The sequence below is a fragment of the Takifugu flavidus genome, chromosome 14 (genome assembly GCF_003711565.1).
Source record: "Takifugu flavidus isolate HTHZ2018 chromosome 14, ASM371156v2, whole genome shotgun sequence".
In the NCBI taxonomy this organism is placed as follows: domain Eukaryota; kingdom Metazoa; phylum Chordata; class Actinopteri; order Tetraodontiformes; family Tetraodontidae; genus Takifugu; species Takifugu flavidus.
Window position 1 is genome coordinate 1,564,635 of NC_079533.1, and position 13,996 is coordinate 1,578,630.

At 43.8% G+C, this 13,996-nt stretch overlaps 2 protein-coding genes across 2 annotated transcripts in view; one reads left to right on the top strand and one right to left on the bottom strand.

Annotated features, from left to right (window-relative positions):
* Positions 1–13,996, bottom strand: part of LOC130537297 (uncharacterized) — a 253,319-nt gene that overhangs the window by 128,524 nt on the left and 110,799 nt on the right.
* Positions 1,816–6,413, top strand: LOC130537284 (uncharacterized protein K02A2.6-like). Its single transcript, XM_057053966.1, has 2 exons — positions 1,816–3,775; positions 4,118–6,413. Exons 1-2 carry the CDS (start codon positions 2,202–2,204, stop codon positions 6,090–6,092), a joined length of 3,549 nt encoding a protein of 1,182 aa, XP_056909946.1. The 5' UTR covers positions 1,816–2,201; the 3' UTR covers positions 6,093–6,413.

A 13,996-nucleotide genomic window follows, 5' to 3' on the forward strand; every position in this document is an offset into this window, starting at 1 on the left:
GTGCCAACGTGGTAACTTTCTGGTCATGAATATAAGTCGCGACCGACTCTGGCACACAATTTTTAAACTCCTCCAGCAGAACAACTTCTCGAAGTTGAGCCATTGACTGTACTCGTAAAGAAGTGAGCCACCTATCGAAGGCATTTTCTTTCTCTCTCGCAAACTCCATATAAGTCAACTTGTCATTTTTCTTAAGACCTCGAAATCTTTGTCTGTAGGCTTCTGGTACAAGTTCGTATGCGTTTAATATAGCAGTTTTAACAATACTATAGTCTGCGCTCTGGTCAACAGTAAGAGCTGAATAAACAGCTTGTGCCTTTCCCGTTAACACACATTGCAATAGCAAGGTCCAAACACCGACTGGCCATTTTAAAGTTAAAGCGACGCGTTCAAAGTGGGCGAAATACTTCTCAACCTCGCGCTCGCTGAATGGTGGAACCATGCGAATATTTCGGCTCACGTCGAAAGGTGGAGCAGGTGAATCAGATGACGGGAGGTTATGTGGTGCGTCTTGAGGCAACTCTGGTAACGCAGAGGCAACGAAAGGGACACGCTGTCGTTCCTGCCACGCCGTAGACAGAGGAGGAGAGCTTGGAGGACGAAATGGAGAGACATTAACGGCAGAGTATTTAGCCGAATATTCCAACTCAAGTTTTTTCAAATTAAATTCTCGCTCCTCACGCTCGCGTTGTAACTCCATCTTTTTCTGACTCTCTCTTTCTTGTTGTTCCAACTTCCTTAATTCGATTTCTTTATCCACCTCTAACTGTCGTAAACGAACCTCTTTTTCGAGTTCTTTCTCTCTAAGAGCCATAGCCTCACGGTCTGCTCTAAGTTGTGCTGTATGGAGCTGCAATTTGCGACCTTCCAAATTATACTCCTGCATTTTAAACGAAAGCTCTGCAGTTGGCGATTGGGGCAAATTTGACGGGGAGCCGACACTTTCAGCTTTAGCAATAATATTTTTATCGATCAAGCCCTTTTCTACTTTCTCCAACAATGCTGCCTTAAGCTTTTTATCGTCACTAGTAATAGTTACAGAATAATGTTCCGCAATACTAATTAGCTGCTCTTTAGTGCAGCGTAACAAACTATCCTTCGTAGGATTCTTACAAAAATCTTCAACAGACGCCATCCTGTAACACCAAAAAACTTCGGTTAATGGAGAATTCAAGCAGAAATGTACAATGTAGATCAGAAAGAAGCCAAAAACCATGCAAAATCTGGTGCGTAAAACGCGTGCGGCGTGCCAAATGCCTCCAAAATTAGTATTAACAAAATCCGAGAGACTGCACTGCAACCACCCCAAGACGCAGGGTGTCAGAGAGTCTGGTCCTGACTGCCTAACCAGGAAACTAACTCACCTATCTAACTCTTCAGGGCGTACCAATGGAAGGCGCCTTTAAACGCTTAACGTCATAAGAGAGGACTTTATCTTAAGTCCACTCTTTGACTAGCGTACCTCCCCCTGGAGTTACTCCCAAAAAGGCAAATTAAAACATACAAAAAAAAACAAATAGTGCCCCGAAGGAAGGGTTGAAAACAACCCAGCTGGGAACACGCTGACTCACCAGACATCTGGATTGCAGACGCACACCTACGGAAAAATCAAAGAAATCAAAATCACAAAAGATTAAGGGCGCTAAACAAAATTACAAAAAGCTATGGGATCAAATATCCCGGACGAGCCCCCATTTGTCACGTTCCAGTCTAGGGTATGGAATTGTGAACCAGGGAAAAGTGAAGGTGGCACGAGGAATAACGCCAGAACTGTGGTGTTATGTGTTTAATAGAATGACAACTACATTACCCAGCATGCTTGGTAGCAGGCTAGGGGGTACACGTGCTGGAACAAGTAAAGACGCTTGGCTTAGAAACACGTCTCGTCTCTTTGTCATATAAAATAACAAGACAACACATGGTGTCAGAAGCGGGATCGTGAGCAGCGTCGGATAGAACGTTTGCCACGAATGAACCACAAAAAAAAAGGAAAAAGAGAAGACTTGAGTCGCGGGAAGGAGACGTGCTAATGAAGCAACAGCGGAGGAGTTTGCAGCGGCGTGTGACCGGCTACAAGTGGCGGTAAAGTGAAGCGGAGGACCAGGACGATTACACAAGTAAAAGAGGATCTCCTGCCAAAAGTGGAAATTACCCAACAAGAAAGAGCTGTGGATTCACGGTAATTTACCTCACGTGCGGTCATGGATAAGCTAAGCCCACCTAGCTCCATGCTACTGACTGGTAATCTTGCAGAAAACTGGAAACGTTTCAAGCAAAGATTTAACATATATTTGGCAGCAAGCAGAGCCGGAGGTAATGATGAGAAACTGAAAGCTCATATCCTTCTGCATGTCATTGGAGAAGATGCATTGGATATATATAATAGTTTTCAACTAGAGGAAGCTAATTTGACTCTAGCACAGCTAATGGCAAAGTTTGAAGAATACTTTGTGCCAAGACAAAATGTGACCTTCGAGAGGTACAAGTTTTTTACACACGAGCAGCAGTCAGGAGTACCTTTCGACCAATACCTGGCAGAGCTTCACACGCTAAGCAAAACGTGCGAATTTGACACTCTTAGAGACTCACTAGTGAGAGATAGAATTGTTTGTGGGACAATGGACAATGCACTTCGAGAAAGACTGCTGAGAGAAACAGGACTTACATTAGATAAGTGTGTCAGTATGTGTAGAGCAGCAGAAACTACAAGAGCCCAAGCAAAAGAGTTGCGGAGAGGTGAAACATCGGTGCATGCCATTCACAAAGAACAAAGAAAGAAGATAACATCTGCCAAACAAAAAGAGAAATCTAAGGAGTTTAAATGTGGTAAGTGTGGAGGCAGTCACAAGCCTAAATCCTGCCCTGCATTTGGAAAGATCTGTAACAACTGTGGAAAAAACAATCACTATGCTAAATGCTGCAGAGCGGCTTCAAGACAGAAAGTCCACACAGTTGAAGAAGAGGAGGATGATGAGTTCATAGTGAACATGGTGCAGTCTAGTGCAACCGAGAAAGAGGAATGGATTGTGCCAATAGAACTCAACCAGACAATAATACCTTTCAAGATAGATACAGGTGCTCATGTAAATCTGATATCCTTAGAAGATTACAAAAAACTGACAGTAAAGAGCAAAATTCATCCGGTAAAAACAAAAGTGAGTGGATATACCGGAGAACGTGTTCCTGTGAAAGGTGGTTGTATTGCAACCTTCAAACACAAATGTCGACAGATAAGAGCACAACTACTGATTGTGGATATGAGTGTACAACCAATCCTGAGTCTCAGTACTTGCATAAAGCTCAGTCTGGTCAAAAGAGTGTTTGTAGTGACATCATCAGATACTGCAAATACTCAGGAATCACTTATGGAGGAATATAAAGACTGTTTTGAAGGACTTGGATGCCTGCCTGGTCGACATAAGATACGTGTGGATAAAAGTGTGACTCCTGTTGTGCATCCTTGCAGAAAAATTCCATTTGCTCTGCGAGAAAAACTAAAAGATGAACTGGTGCGCATGGAAAAACTGGGAGTCATCAAGAAAATTGACGAGCCAACGGAATGGGTCAGCTCGCTTGTCGTTCTGCAAAAGAAAACAGGTGCCCTGAGAACGTGCCTAGATCCAAGGGATCTAAATAAAGCAATCAAAAGAGAACACTTCAAGTTACCAACCAGAGAAGAAATCATGGCACAATTTGCTGGAGCTAAATGGTTCAGTAAATTAGATGCTTCGTCAGGCTTCTGGCAGATGAGACTGGATGAGGAGAGTTCCCGTCTGTGCACATTCAATACTCCAGAGGGAAGGTACAGATTTCTTCGTCTGCCATATGGTATCTTGTCGGCACCTGAGGTCTATCATAAGACTATTCACATGATTTTTGAGCACATTCCTGGAGTTGAGACAATGATGGATGACATCATCGTTTGGGGCTCAACTCGAGAAGAACACGACAGAAGACTGAGACAAGTGCTGGACAAGACAAGGGAGGTGAATCTGAAACTTAACAAAGACAAATGTGAGTTCGGAGTCAAATCACTTACCTTTGTGGGAGATGTTGTGAGTGAAGAGGGGGTGAAGCCCGACCCGAGAAAAACTTCAGCTATTAACAACATGGAGAGACCAACTAACAAAGATGAGGTCAGAAGGTTCCTGGGGATGGTCACCTACCTAGCCAAATTTGTCCCACAACTGTCAACACAGTCAGCACCTCTCAGGAGTCTGCTTGAGCAAAAGATTGAATGGGTTTGGTCTCACGAGCAAGAACAGTGTTTCCTAAAACTGAAAGAAATTCTGACACAGGCACCTGTCTTGAGGTTCTACGACCCAGAGAAGAGCACAAGAATTTCGGCAGATGCATCACAATATGGTTTAGGAGCAGTGCTGCTGCAGCAACATGAAGAGCAGTGGTTACCTGTTGCCTATGCATCACGAGCCTTGACGAGCGCCGAGTCCAGGTACGCTCAAATTGAAAAAGAGTTGTTAGCAAGCTTGTATGCATGTGAACGTTTCCATCAGTACGTTTATGGCAAGATGTTTGAAGTGGAAACTGATCACAAACCACTGGTGTCTATTATGAACAAACCATTAAATTACTGTCCGGTACGTATACAACGAATGCTAATCAGGCTGCAAACATACGACGTGCACATGATATACACTCAAGGAAAATACATGTACACAGCCGACACTCTGTCTAGGGCAGTAGACAAGAAAGAACAGCCAGACAGTAAGGAAAGCATAGAAATAGAGGCATACGTGGACATGGTTGTCACATCTCTGCCAGTGACTGAAGACAAAACACTGCGAATACAGAGAGAGACTATTGCAGATGAAACAATGACAGAACTCAAGAGTGCAATATTGAAAGGATGGCCTGACAATAAAAAGAATTGCCCTGTTAAAATACAAGATTACTGGAATTGTAGAGCAGAGCTCACAGTGGTGGATGACATCGTGATGAAAGGGAGCAAGCTTGTTATTCCTTCTTCTCTGCGTAGACTGATGCTACAAAAGATACATGAAGGCCACCTTGGAGAGGTCAAGTGTAAGCGTAGAGCTAGGGAAGTAATGTACTGGCCAAGAATAAATCAAGATATTAGCCAGATAACGGCATCATGTGAACTATGCCGCATCTACAGACCAAAACAACAAGCTGAGCCGCTGATGACTCATCCAGTGCCCCACAGACCCTACTACAAGGTTGGAACTGATCTGTTCGACTGGGATGGAAAGAGCTACATAATGGTCACTGACTACTTCTCAAACTTTCCTGAAGTTGGAATGCTGCAGTCGACATCGAGCAAAACAGTGATCAGCTATCTAAAGACTGTTTTTGCCAGACACGGTGTCCCGTGCGAGTTGTTTTCGGACAATGGGCCTCCGTTTTCTAGCGGGGAGTTTGCTGTGTTTGCCAAAGAATGGGGATTCAAGCACACCATGTCGAGCCCAACATATCCAAAATCAAATGGCTTGGCGGAGAGCTCTGTGAAGACAGTAAAAAACCTGTTGAAAAAGTCACAAACCAATGACGGCTTCCAAAAGAGTCTTCTGATCTACCGGAGCACACCCTTACAAAATGGACTGTCGCCAGCACAAATGCTGATGGGTAGGCGCATTCGATCTAACCTGCCAGTGTGTGAGGACTTGCTGACACCCAAAGGGGCATCCAGAATCAGAAAGTCGAAGGAGGGCCAGAAGGAGAAACAAAGACAGCTGCATGATCGGAAGGCGAAACACCTGCCTATGCTGAAGCCTGGAGACAATGTTCGTCTCAGGGACTGTTCCACAGGCACATGGCAGCAAACCGGACAGGTGCAGGAAGAAGTTGCTCCACGATCCTACAGAGTCCAGGTGGACAGTGGTCTGCTGTTGAGAAGGAACCGCGTAGATCTTCAGCTGCAGCAGAGTCAGAGGGACACTGTGGCCCAGGAAGCCGTCCAGCAGGACACAGCTGGATCGGCAGAACCGGCTGGTAGTGGGCCTGATCGTGCTGACCATGGTTTGACAAAAGTGCAAGCATCACCACCTGCTGCAGGGTTGTCGAGACCAAAGAGACATGTTCAGCCACCTAAGAGGCTGATCGAGACCTGTTGAGCACTTTGTGGGTTGTTGAGAATTGATGACATGTTCATAAGCTGTTCAGATGTTTAGATAATTTGCACTTTATTATTTTCTTCTTCAATGTAAAACAAAGATTACGCAGAAACTTGTTTACAAACAGTTACAATGCCAAGAAGTGCTAAGTTAAAAAAATTACATTTTTTTTATGTCTTCCCGTAAGGATAAATCTTTCTTTAAAGGGGGGAAGATGTGGTGTTATGTGTTTAATAGAAGGACAACTACATTACCCAGCATGCTTGGTAGCAGGCTAGGGGGTACACGTGCTGGAACAAGTAAAGACGCTTGGCTTAGAAACACGTCTCGTCTCTTTGTCATATAAAATAACAAGACAACACAAGAACAATAAGTGAAATATAGATTTAATGGCAAAAGTGCGGGGTAATACAAAAATAAGTGAGCACTTAAAGTATAGAGGTCTTATCAATGGTTAAAGGCACGTTGCATGGCAAACATTCCAAAAGTAGACGAAAGTGGCTTCTCCACAGAAGCAGGCGAACTGCAACCGACGGGCTGCGTGTCACAAAAACGAAGTGGGAACTGGTAGCGCTGACGTGGCGAATCACGGAATAGAACGAAAACGGAGCAAGAAGGATTCGTTGGGTGGCACCCCAGGGTTTTTAAAAGGACGCCAATCACGAACGAGCCAATCACAGACCATGGCGCAGCACCTATTGAAACAGAGAAACACAAAACACGGGGGCGGGACAAAACGGAACCAAATGCGCAAAGGTGCGCAGAGCGCACAGTAAAAGCAAGCTAAACCACATAACTGGGATCGTAACAAGCCCCGATGCTGCTGACCACAGTGTCAGACGTGATGTCCTTCATCCTGACGAACTGCAGCCTGTCGGTGAGGTAGCTGGAGATCCAAGCAACCAGGAAGGGGTCCACTCGCATCTGTAGAAGCTTGTCCTGTAGGACAAGGGGCTGGATCGTGTTGAAGGCACTCGAGAAATCCAAAAAGAGGATTCTCGCTGTGCCACTCCCCTTGTCCAGATGCCAGTGGAGTCGGTGCAGCAGGTAGATGATGGCGTCCTCTACACCGACCTTGTCCCGGTAGGCGAACTGTAAGGAGTCCTCAGCGTGCGGGAGGAGGGGAGGAGGGGTTCGGGGAAGGACACTGCCTGGACACTTGACCTTGCATTTTTAACGGACATTACTGGGAAACGGAACAGTTTGAACTGGGAGCTGCAAGGCAAAGGTGAGACTGTTGCTGATAGGATCAGTGCTGTAAATGCATCTAAAGCCAAGATGAACATTTTCTCTGTGCATTTACAGACAAAAGGTGCTGCACTTCCCCTCTGTGCAGATGGTGCTGAGAGACAACGCTTCTGCATGTGAGGCTTTGGACTAAAGCGCCAAATGCAGGAATTCTGTCTTAAATCAGCATCAGCCGTCTTTGTTCATTTAAATATATGGAGCAGTGATCCAGGATTAAACGTTGCTGTTGTCCAAGATTACTGACTGATCCATGATGTGTAACAGATTTCTATTATATCGATTAACGTGAATGTTTGCATTGAAATTGGACAGAAATCTGCAGAATGTAAACTGTATAAAAGTTCACTTTCACAGAAACAGTTGCAGTCTCATTATGGGCTGTAACTGGAAGAGCTCCAGCTTATGTCATTAGAATCTACATGATTCAGTTTATTCATGCTTTTAGTGCTCTTTTGACTGGATTTTACCAGGTAACAATGTACCTTTTATGCCCCCAATACAAGAGTTCCTCTGTGTTCTAAGAGTTTAAAGAAATGCATTTAAAAACCTTAAAAGGAGGCCAGATTTCCTCCAAAAGCCTGGTTTGACCAGCAAGTCTGGCTCATTTACAGTTATTGATGAGCTCTTTTTCTGTGATATTTGCCATTTAAGTCCTAAAAAGCTATTTAAGGGTCGTTTTCCTTCCACTTCTCAATCACCGACGTGTCCAACTTCACAGGACCTGCCCAAAGGTTCCCGTTTCTGTCATCCTCGCTAAAACGGACTAAAAGGACGCTTCTCCGGGTCATCCAGCTCACGGTGTCCAGGCAGCTCACTTTCTCTGTCGGGTAGACGATCTTCCCACAGCGGGCGCACTGAGGGTTCATCCTCGGAACCTCCTCCGCGGTCTCCTCCGCTTCTTTAAAACAGATATAGTTGCCGTCGCCGGCAGCCGAGCGCCACAAGTTCCAGCAAACGTTTGACAAACAGCAGCGACGACAAAATGTCGAGATACAAGTCAGTAGGAGACAGACGGAGCCTCTGTGGACGCACGAAGGAGCCGCGTCCGGGCTGGAGACTCGCTGATGCTGCGCTGACAACCACCGTCAGTGACAAGCTAGCGAGAGTGAGCTCACGAGACCGGAAACTAGCGACAGCAACCGGAAGTAAACAAAGGAGCAGACAACTTTGCGTTCAAGTTTCATTCAAATATGCAAATAAAGAGTCAAATAAAAAATACATTTAAACTTAACAGAAAATATAAAGACTCATCAACTTTATTTATCATTACATAAACTTCCTCATGCAAATATTTACACTGTATGATATTAAACTATTAGAATTACACAAATGTAATTTAACTTATGCCAAAATGTACATGTAAAAATGTTTTGATCCTCAGTCACATAACACAAAGCAGATAAACACATAAGGAAACACAGTAAAGTTTCAAATTTAAAAAAAATATCAAATCTAAAATATATTCACAAAAATAAGCATAAAAATTAAATTGAGAATCTGTGACTGTGTACTTCGCAATCCCTTTCTTATTCTAAGATTATTCTTTTTCTTAATTTAATTATTCCGTTTTTAGAATAATTTATGGTTGAAGCCAGAACCTCTGAACGGAGGCAAAGCTTGACATGCGGAAATGGGTGAGCTTCTTAATCACAGAAGAGCAATTTTAAAGTCTTGTTTAATGTGGAGAGGGATAAATAATTAAACGATTAGACTATTTCAGACACTTTCAGCCTCAGCTGTATCGTTTATTATTATTATTTATTTTAATTTTTTTTTACAAAAAGCATCTTTACTCTTTGGCCCCATCTACTGTCTTTTGTGTGTCTAATTTAATCCAGCACTTGTTTATTCTCACAGTCTGCTGATAAAATCTATTCTTGTTCTCCTAAAGCTGCAGAAAGCAGCAGTGGGCCTGACTTCATGCTGCACCTACAAACCTGAGAATGGAGCCAAGCTTTATTGCTAAACAGGATTTGGGTTTTTTTTGTCCGTGCTAAATGGAAAGTGTTTGTCCTTTGGTGGTCCAACAGGACAACGATTTGGATGGATGGATGATTTGACATTATTGAGAATAAAAACAGCTGAAAATGGAAGCGGAGATGTTTCAGAGCACCAGAGTTCAGAAAGAGTTTCTAATCACACACCGCCTTTATCTTTCAAAATATGGTTTCAACCCCTTTAACATGATCAAATAGTCATAACAATGAACAAGTATCCTATAACATTTAACAGATTGACTAAAGTCAAATGACCTGTGGTTCCCACCGATAGCCGTCATTCTGATGGGTTTTTGCTGGTTGCAGCTGAAATATTCCAATGCTCCATGTCACAGAGACAGTAAATACTAAACCCTAAAGATTCTGAAGGCATGATGTAAAATAGTAACGTATAATACAGACATTTGAAGAGACAATTAAGAGAATGTTTCCATGCTTCTAAGAGTGGCCGAGGAGCCATTTAGAACTTTATAAAGATGCATTGTGTGATACCAGGAACTCATTTAACTTCAAGGCGAAGCTGCTTCTGCTTTGTCGACCATCGACTGATCTCCTGAAAGTCCACCAGCGCTTTTTAAAAACTGAATTTTTCATCTATGGAGGGAGTAGACGGCAGATGTTTCCACAGATGCTCTTCACCAGTGGTCAGTGAGTGATGCAGCAGATGAGCGGGAGTTGACTGGCTTCAACCAGCTACTGACCCAATGTCTCCAGCCCATAGTGTGGATTCTCTACGAGATCAGACAGCAGCTTCACTCCTGAATCCTGCAGCTGGTTCTGACTCAGGTCCAGTTTTCTGAGATGGGAGGGATTGGACCTCAGCGCCGAGGCCAGAGAGCCACAGCTGATCTCTGATAAACTGCAGTACCTTAATCTAAATACAGAAGGGAAACTTTTATAAGGTTATAAGTGAAACCAGTATTAATCTGAAAGGTTAATCAAAGGCATGATCTGTAAATATTTAATTTAGTTACAGGTTAAAAAATGATAGTAATATGTAATTACCACAATTCCAACCTCTCAGGTTTGCACTGTTCCAGAGGAGAATATATATTGTTCTGGCCCTCACTCTTCCCAGGTTCTCCCACCTCTTTCCCTCCCATCTCATCATGGAGATCCATCTCACCTGGGGCTCATCTTTAAAGGCACAACCTGTCTTAGATGACTTCCTGTCTCCCTCACCATCTCCCTCCTCGTTGGCTGGTGTCTACCAGGCACCCTCACCTAGTTTTGTCTAATTTTGGTTACCATCTGTCGGCTTTTTCATTGTCCTTAAATCAATTTATCATGAATAAGTGGTCCCCGTGTGGCCCTCCCTCCTGAAGGAACTGGGCACAACACACACACTCAGAAAGTGTGAGGACCCTCGGATGGAATAATGGACATTTTTGAGAATGGTGTTTACCTCAGAGTTTCCAGTCGGCAGTTTGGAAAGTGGAGAAAACCACAGAGCAGCTTCACTCCTGAATCCTTCAGCCGGTTCCAACTCAGGTCCAGTTCTCTGAGATGGAAGGAATTGGACCTCAGCGCCGAGGCCAGAGAGTCACAGCTGATCTCTGATAAACTGCAGTTAATCAATCTGAAAAATGCAGGATGAGGTTATACGGTGCAGGTCTGCATGTTATCTGCGTCAGTACTAAACCTACGTTAGTTCTTAGTTGGGTCAGACCTGAATTCACGATATTACAAGGAATTTTTTTTAATGTGGTGCATCACAGCAGTGTTGAGAACAGCCTCACTTCACCACCAGAACCCTCAGATGGGAGAGGTTGGACTTCAGAGCTGAGGCCACAGAATCACAGCTGGTCTCTGATAAACTGCAGCGACTTAGTCTAAAATAACAATTATTTTGAGAGAAGACAAATAAAAATCAACATGTACCAGAGCAAAACACAGCTTACAAGCAACAAACCTCTGGTCCTGCACCGGCTTATCTGCCGTATGTTCCTATTTTGGGTTCTTTCAGGGCGGTTGGACCAGATCTACACCGTATGTAAAGTGTGTGTAGGTCAAAACACCTTCCAAGTTTGTGAGACCACATTTCTCAATAGCACTCAACTCTTGTCAGGAGTTGGGACAAAGCGACCCACTCCTGACAGCTTGTGGGCGATGCTGCAGCGACCCTGCAATCCCTACACTCTCTGGTGAAACCAAATCAAAGGTTTTAGACACTGCTGGATGCTGGAAGGGTGGCTATAGTCTGGGCGCATAGTTCCCCTGACTGCACCTTTCTCCAACAATGATTGGCAGCTGGTGTCACTTGTTCTCCAGCTGAGAGAAGGAAAGAGAGCCCCCCCACAGTGTGTTTGATTGCCCCACTGCAAGCTCAGTGCTGCCAGAGAACATTGCAGGAGCATCAATTCCCCTCAGGGCATCAACAAGGAGCTCAGGAAAAGGTGCAGCTGCCACCTACTAGAGACAAGCACACTGAGCTGAGATTCAAAGCCCTCTCCTCCCAAGAGAAGAGCTTGTTTGTTGGAGGCTCTTCTGGGCGATACCTGGTGCCACAGCTCCAGCTCAGCCCGTCTCTGGAGCTGAGGTGGAGCTTAGCAAGTTTCATGGTTCTCCACCACTTCCTCTGGCTGAGGACCTTCTCAGCTGGTGGTTTCTGCTCCACCTTCCAAGTTGAGCAGGTGATACTTCTGCATTCCTGCCACCAGGGTCTCTGCAGAAAGAGTCTTCTCTACTGTTTTATATTATATTGTGGAAAATTAGGATTTTTGGCTGATGTCTTAGATGTTGTTGACTAAGAGCAGGTTTCTCTTTAATAACATAGAAAGATTCGATGAGAAGAGCAAATGTATTATTTTATGAGCTACTTCCACTACTATTATATACACATACTTCCATATTGTCTTAGATTGCAAGCTGCATTTATTGCATCGTTCATAGAAAGTCAGATTTGTGAGGAGAAAAACTCCAATAAGGTCATTTTCTTTAATGACCATTACAACAGAAGGAGGCGATGAACAAACAGATTTATCTAAAAATGTGTGAAAACTTATGGATGGAAACCTTTTTAAAATGGTTGCATTGTGTAGAATCGGTGTAGAATCAACTTGTTGACTTTTGATTTGGACTCCAATGGAAGTGAGGTGCAACAATTGTGGATGCTGAAAGCTTCAGATCTTCATGAAGGTTTCTGTGGTTGGACTGACCTGCTGCCCCTTTAAGAGGGAGGCAGGTTTGGGCTTTGGCTGGAATGAAGCCACCTAAGATGAGAATGACTGCAGGCTTTCGGTACCAAGGTTTAACAGGGGGCTCACTTCACACTTGGGCTTTTCTCTTTTTTGGGATGGCTTTTCTCAGGAGAGAAGGGGCATGGCACACTGCAGCAGCTTTCTTTTTGGGGTTTCCAGTTTTCCTTCTGATCTTTAAAAGACAGGAAGAACCATTTTTGATTGGTCTGAATGTTTGGGCGGTTTTGTGGCCAGCCTAAAATAAAACAAGACAAATCTACAACTGATACTTCCTTTCTAGTCATTGATGACCATCCTCACATGGGACAGATTTCCACAACCAATTTAATACTGCAAATCTGTCCTGTGTGGTCTTTTTTCTGAGAACTGTAACACTACGTTTATAACAAAGATCAAACATGGAAACAGTTATTGTCTAACTAGTTACACCTGGGAAAGTACTGGATCATCTCTGACTGACCTGAGAGTCTCCAGCTCACAGAGAGGATCCTGGAGAGCACCACAGAGCACCTTCACTCCTGGATCCTTCAGCTCGGTCTCAACCAGGTCCAGAACCCTCAGATGGGAGGGATTGGACCTCAGCGCCGAGGCCAGAGAGCCACAGCTGATCTCTGATAAACTGCAGAACCACAGCCTGGAAAAGAAATAAATGGGGCAAATAAAAACACATTTCTAAATATGAAAATGAAGAGAAAAGCAGAAAATGTAAAGAAACTTAGAAAAGGCCAACAGAGGCCTCCTGACCTGAGCGTCTCCAGTCTGCAGTTTGGATGCATCATTGCAGAAGACAGTAACTTTACGTCGGCATCTGCCAGGTTTTGGTTCCAGCTTAATCTCAGCTCCCGTAGATGTGAAGGGTTTGACGTCATTGCTGAGGCCACAACTTCCCAATGACTCTTTGAAAGAAAACTATCAGACAGTCTGTTGTGCATGAAACAAAAATAGTGAGTCAAACTTTGGGATTTCTCATCAACTTATCTGAGAATCTACCTCAACACAAATGTAGCTCATTTCCTGGAAAAGCTAAATTCAACACCGTAGAGCAACAGTTTGAACGACCATCAGATCTGAAATGCAACTGAATTATTCTCAACATTTGTCTTATTTTAGAACAGCTCATAATTACTCAATATTTAAAATGATTATAGCAAATTGTTTAAAGAGACGTGCATCTTTTTATCTGTCTATCGGCTCTTTGGATATTTTGCATTTCATCCAATTTGTACGATGGTGCGTCAAGTCTTAATTCAGCGATCCGATCGATGACATCAGAGTCTCTGGTTGCATCGATTGCCCTCAGCTTCTGTTATATCTGCCTGTTTCCCTTCAAATCATTTTCACTGCACCTTTTGTTGCTAGTGATGAAGTTGCCACCTAACGGGTGTGGAAAGGCTCAAACAACTTTGTGGGTCACATAAAGGCTCCAAACGGAACCGCCACAAAGACCTAAAACACCCAT

Bases quoted from the DNA above. Each gene is read 5' to 3' on its own strand.
- LOC130537284 (XM_057053966.1), top strand. From the start codon at position 2,202: ATGGATAAGCTAAGCCCACCTAGCTCCATGCTACTGACTGGTAATCTT. The intron at 3,776-4,117 runs GTGCACATTCAA...CAACATGGAGAG, and splicing joins GATGAGGAGAGTTCCCGTCT to ACCAACTAACAAAGATGAGG.